Source organism: Leiobunum rupestre, chromosome 8 (genome assembly GCF_980474605.1).
Source record: "Leiobunum rupestre chromosome 8, qqLeiRupe1.1.hap1, whole genome shotgun sequence".
NCBI lineage: Eukaryota > Metazoa > Arthropoda > Arachnida > Opiliones > Sclerosomatidae > Leiobunum > Leiobunum rupestre.
The window spans coordinates 32,998,100-33,003,421 of NC_143391.1; the positions used below are offsets into that span (position 1 = coordinate 32,998,100).

At 38.7% G+C, this 5,322-nt stretch overlaps 1 protein-coding gene across 2 annotated transcripts; it reads left to right on the forward strand.

Moving 5' to 3' along the window:
* Window positions 1–385: 385 nt before the first annotated feature.
* On the forward strand, window positions 386–4,547 carry LOC149933241 (transmembrane protease serine 3-like). 2 transcript variants are annotated; one of them, XM_090156711.1, is made up of 7 exons: window positions 386–598; window positions 2,439–2,527; window positions 2,930–3,018; window positions 3,359–3,654; window positions 3,728–3,882; window positions 3,957–4,059; window positions 4,312–4,547. In XM_090156711.1, the coding sequence occupies exons 1-7, from the start codon at window positions 523–525 to the stop codon at window positions 4,371–4,373; spliced, it is 870 nt and encodes a 289-aa protein (XP_090012837.1). In that variant the 5' UTR covers window positions 386–522; the 3' UTR covers window positions 4,374–4,547. The 2 variants fall into 2 exon arrangements, with proteins under 2 accessions (XP_090012837.1, XP_090012838.1); XM_090156712.1 differs by lacking the exon at window positions 386–598 and adding an exon at window positions 636–759.
* Window positions 4,548–5,322: the final 775 nt, after the last annotated feature.

The following is a 5,322-nucleotide window of genomic DNA, read 5'->3' on the forward strand; positions in this document are numbered from 1 at the left end:
AGGGGCGGGGTGGGTCCCGGCAAACGCGCTACAGTGTCAGGTAGCGAACTGGAAAGGAGGGCCCTGAAAACGGACTTTGAATACTGATCAGTCAATCAATTTTCACTTCGGCTCTCACTTTCGACATTTCCTTTTTAACTCCGGAGAGCTTTTTATAAGCGGGTCAGTAGGTCGTATCCTCCCTCTTCGCGCGAATCCATCCCTCGCCCAATTATTCATTAGGCGACGCCGCCGCCGCCGCCGGAAGATTCACTTTGGAGTATTTTAAGAGAAAGTTTTCGGACATTCGGGGTCTTTACAAATTCGCCGCCTTTCAAACTGAATTTGCCACTTTCGTCTCGTTTCGAAGTTTCCTCGTTAAAAAATTAAGCCACGAAACTGAGTGCGTTTCGTTTTTCCCTTATCTCTCGATTTATTTTAAAAAATAGACTTTAGATTTCGAGAGCGTTTTAGTCGTGCCGCTGCAGCGTTGTTTGATTGTTAAAATTATCGCGGACGACACCGCGACTCGAAAGGATTCCAATGCGAGCCGTCGTATTTTCGCTATTTTCCGTCGCCGCGTACGTTATTAACGTAGCTATTTCCGTCAACGGGGCTGGTAAGTAGACAGCTAATGCCTATTCATTGTCTCTAATGACGAGGGTTCGCTTAAATTTCCTATTCAAGGTTTAATTGTCTCGGGTTAACGTCGTTTGCATTTCGAAATAAAGACTTGGAACTGTTGTTTAAAACGTTTGACAGTAGAGTGAATATACGAATGTAGATTCGACTAATAATTTAAATCATACGCGATAAATTTTACCGTTAAATATGACATTTCTTGGATTAAATTTGTTGTATCAAATTTTGAAACGTACCACGGACTTCATTTTTCATTAAAATAATTATACAAACTGTCAAATGGTACTGTTTCCGTATGACGACAATCCTCCAAATAATTATAAATGTTGGCGAAAAATTATTTAAAAAATTAGACATCTTTATTGGGTTAAAAATAAAAAATAACTTATTATTTGACTTTTAAACATTTGTCCATAAGACTCCCCTTCTAATATATTGGCTAAATTGCTGAACAGCTGATCTTAAAAACCAACAGTCTAAATCTTTTTGACAGAATTTTTGGAATTCTTTCTTTACCTGACCGTCGAACATTTGAGCTGTCTTAATTTTGATTAGTTTAGCTAAAATACTGAACTGTAATTTTTAACGTTAGTGTTATGACCGTTTGAAATATTTTCCGGTTTTAAAAAAATCGTTTTTACTTTTATTATAATTTTGTAGTGTTGTTAATTTTCCGGAAAAATAAAATGCGGCAAATTTTGCGCAAATCGGAAAAATAAAATAATTGGAACTTAAATTACTTCTCAGGGTCTTTAATGATTTTAACTTTTTATCGATATAAAATGTCTAATATCAGTAAACATACTACAAAACATTAATAATGGTTACATTGTTCATCAGTTCTAGAGGTTTAGTTTTACTTTTAGACTCGAAAAATTAGGCGAAAATGCCGTTTTATTTCAATTTGCAAACAATATATTAGACTAATCAAGTAATCATGGAATTAAAACTTTTATTTTTGTCGGAGAAATATGTAAAATTTTCCGACTTACAACACTATAATTTTGTAAAATTAAGAATATCTCAACTGATAAATTTTCTGAAACGGCAGACATCCGTTCAGACTATTATAATATTAACTTTCCAAAAAAAATGGTTTTAGAAAATTAGTTATTCGTCAAAATAGTTCATCTAAATTCAGCAGCTCGGACAGTTCTACAAATTAGTCAATCCACTCTTCTTGTGTCGTATTTCCCCTAAACGTCAAAGCACCCCAAAGCCGGACACACGAGGACCTCGGCCATAGCTGAGAGTTCAGAAGGCGACAAGGCGTGTCGCGGGTTTCGGTTTTTAAAACGAATGAGATGGATGAAGGGTCCAGGAAGCCAGCGCCTTCTGGCCGGGCGCTATCGACAGAAGCTTTTCTAATACACTGCCATTGATTATTTGATGCCACAATTAGCGGGCTTTTGAACTTCCTTAATGACGCTTCATCAAATTTACTTCGCGGAGAAGCAATTTGGACAACGGCCGCTTTCTTTTTAAAGAAGGCAGGATCTTCTTCCTTAATTAATACGGACTTTAGTCGCTACCACGCTGCGGCTGGAAAAATATTCGCGACCACCTTTTGCCGTTCGTTAAAGAGTCTTCGAAGAAATTTCTTACCTCGCTTAGCTATCGCTTCCCGGTCAGCGTTAAGAACTTGTAGAAGCTTACACCGGTAGCCTTTTTAGGAAATTCTGGCAAGTTTCCACTCCAGCCGTAAGCCTTAAGCGGCGTTTTGGTTAATTAACTTTCTTTTGTTATAAGCCCGGACTTTCAGCTTTCCTTTTTTACTTACCTTGTGTTTTCCTTGTCCTTTGTGCCCTTTTTTATAGCGGTACCACCCACCTGCGGCCGACAGCTTATCAGGGCAGGACGAATCGTTGGAGGCGATGATGCTTATGACGGAGAATTTCCTTGGATGGTAAAGCCCTGAAAAATATTTTGTTTATTCCAACTTTTTCGTTTTTCTCTGGAAACTCGCGGCGTTTTCCTTTTATCATCCTGGAACGTTCTCGGATGACATTTCGAGATCCAATTCTAATGAGAATTACGAGGCTAAAGCGATCCGACTGCGCTCTGAGATCGATATAAAGAACTACGCGTCAATTTTCGCACCAGAAAATACTATGAATTCGGCGCCGCTTTAAAAATAACAAATTTATCAGCCAGTCGAAAGATAATTTCGTGACATCTACCGGCCATCATTGAATTGAAAATATCGGTTATTACACCACGCTTCTAGTTCTCTCCCAGACCCTTCGTACTATTATTGCGCTGTATTTGAAGTCGTATCATGTACCGTTTACTTTCTTTTATACATCAGGTTTCTTTGATGCTTCAAGGAACGCATTTCTGCGGGGCTTCGTTGATTTCTGACCAATGGCTGCTCACTGCAGCGCACTGCGTTCAAAGGTATCGTCTACTTATAATTAAATTAGCTTTTCTCAACCACGAACCCAGAGGTGATTGAACTGGCGAAATTTTTCACTCCTTTCGTAATTCGATTAACATTTCACACCTCTGAAAAAAAATAGCACCCCTGACCATCCCCGGGGGCTTCATTCTGGATTCGAGTCGCGGAAAGTAAATGGCGAGTGGTCAATAGGGTTCACCAATATTTACATTACTACTATCCCTGGAGAAAAGGTCACAACTATATAGCGAAAGTCCATTTTAATATAGTGGCTCGCAAAGCCGACGGGGAGAGCGCTGACACTTTGGCCGGTGTTCTAAGTAAATATTTTCTCCGCAGGTACCCTCCACAGTTTTTCAAAGCGCGAATGGGCGAATTTTCACTGACGCAGCAAGAAGCCGGACACTCTCCAGTCGACATCACGGTGGAGAAAATAATCATTCATCCGAACTACTCCAACCCCGTTAGATACTTTAACGATATCTCTCTCGTTAAGCTGAAGGAGCCCGTCAATTTTACGGAGTTCATTCAAACGATTTGTTTACCAGTAGAGAACAAAAAACAGCCGGACATAAGCTATCAAGGAAAGGAAGCTATCGTTTCCGGTTGGGGATGGACAGCTGAACTTAAAAATGGTAACGTCGAGAACTAAATTTTGTAAACCAAGTAGCCTTAAGACAACGTTGATTGAGAAGGTTTTCTTTGTAGGGGGAAAACGATCAAACATTCTACAAAAGATTAAGGTTCCTATTGTAGAGACTAGGGAATGCCAAGAATGGTACAAAGCGGCCGGAAAGAGGGTCACTTTCCAAGGATCACAAATGTGCGCCGGGTTCAAAGAAGGAAAGAAGGATTCGTGCCAAGTAAGTACTTCAGGTTTTAATTTTGCACTTTGATAATTGATGTAATATTTAATGGTCGTTAATATTAATTTTAGGGTGACTCCGGTGGTCCGTTAATGTTGAAGGACTCGAAGGATAAGTTCGTGCAAATAGGCGTGGTGTCAGCCGGGATAGGATGCGCCAGAGAATTACTACCTGGTTTGTCGATTTTTCATCCTAACCCTTTCGTACAGTTTCCCTTTGTTAGTTCTCTTTGTAGTTTTACCTAAATTACGGAACACTAGAGGCCTAGCGCGTTTCGCCCAATTTGAAATCCGTCGATGTTGTACGCGAATTAGGCTCTATTCGACAAGCTTACCGTTAATCAGATAAGCTTATCATTACTGTCAACCGATTTATCAGAGCCGGTTACAACGAGTTGGCCGAAGGTAACCTTCATTTCCGTTACAGGTTTATACACTCGCGTGTCTTCGTATTTGACATGGATTAGAGAACACACCGAAAGTACTTAATATAAATTGACGTGATGTCCTTAGGGTTTTTAAAGACGGGTATTTAGTTTATCATCTGACTTTGAGACTGTCTATACCAGAATCTATTTATTTAAATGAAATTTTATTTATAAGCCGCGTTATTGTGGTGTAATGCCTGTATATATTGTCGGTAATAAACGATTGTAAACGATATTTGGTGTCATGATTTTTAATTAGTAGGCTCGTGCTATTGTCGCCTTTGATTTGCATTAGTTTCACATGCTGCAGAAATAAATGGGACAGTCTGAAATGCGTCCTTTTGACGAAAAATAAACCGTTAGACGACTCTTTTTATACGGCATGGTTAGCGATATCTATTTTGCCAATAGTTGACCAATAAAATGGTCACTTCGATTTCGTATGGAAATATCATGAAATGGCTTTTGCAATATCTATTTGTGCAATCACAGTGTTCCAGAGACCGCAAATTTTGGAATAAATTCCATGAAAGATAATGTGGATTTTTTTTTCATATAATGGCTCAGTACACTGTACGAGTTACTATAAAACCAGAACGGAAGCACTGCGGCCCCTGGTGGCGGAACTAGCTTAAGTGGAGGAATATCAAAAACCGCCCACGGTAATGGATAGTACACCATCAGATTAGTCAATTCGGACATTTTCAGCTTCTTAGGTATATTCAAACTCTCTGCACAGACTAAATATGAGTGGAAAAACTATTTCGGCCACGTTTAAATTTCATGAACACTGCCCCTAATTTTGATTCCATTTACTAAAATTTGTTGATCTTCGCGCAAATTCTCAAAGCTCTTTTTAAATGAATTAGCACTATTTTGGCTAGAAAAGGTAAAATAAATTTAAAACAAAATTAAATTTGAGCTATACTAAATAGCAGAACTTCATTACTTTAAACATTATTCTTATAGAATCAAATTTTAATTTCATATACTGTTACAAAAGTAGATTT

Coding starts and splice junctions, on each gene's coding strand:
- LOC149933241 (XM_090156711.1), top strand. CDS start 523: ATGCGAGCCGTCGTATTTTCGCTATTTTCCGTCGCCGCGTACGTTATT. Junction 3,019..3,358: donor GCAGCGCACTGCGTTCAAAG/GTATCGTCTACT, acceptor TTTTCTCCGCAG/GTACCCTCCACAGTTTTTCA. Junction 3,883..3,956: donor GAAAGAAGGATTCGTGCCAA/GTAAGTACTTCA, acceptor TATTAATTTTAG/GGTGACTCCGGTGGTCCGTT.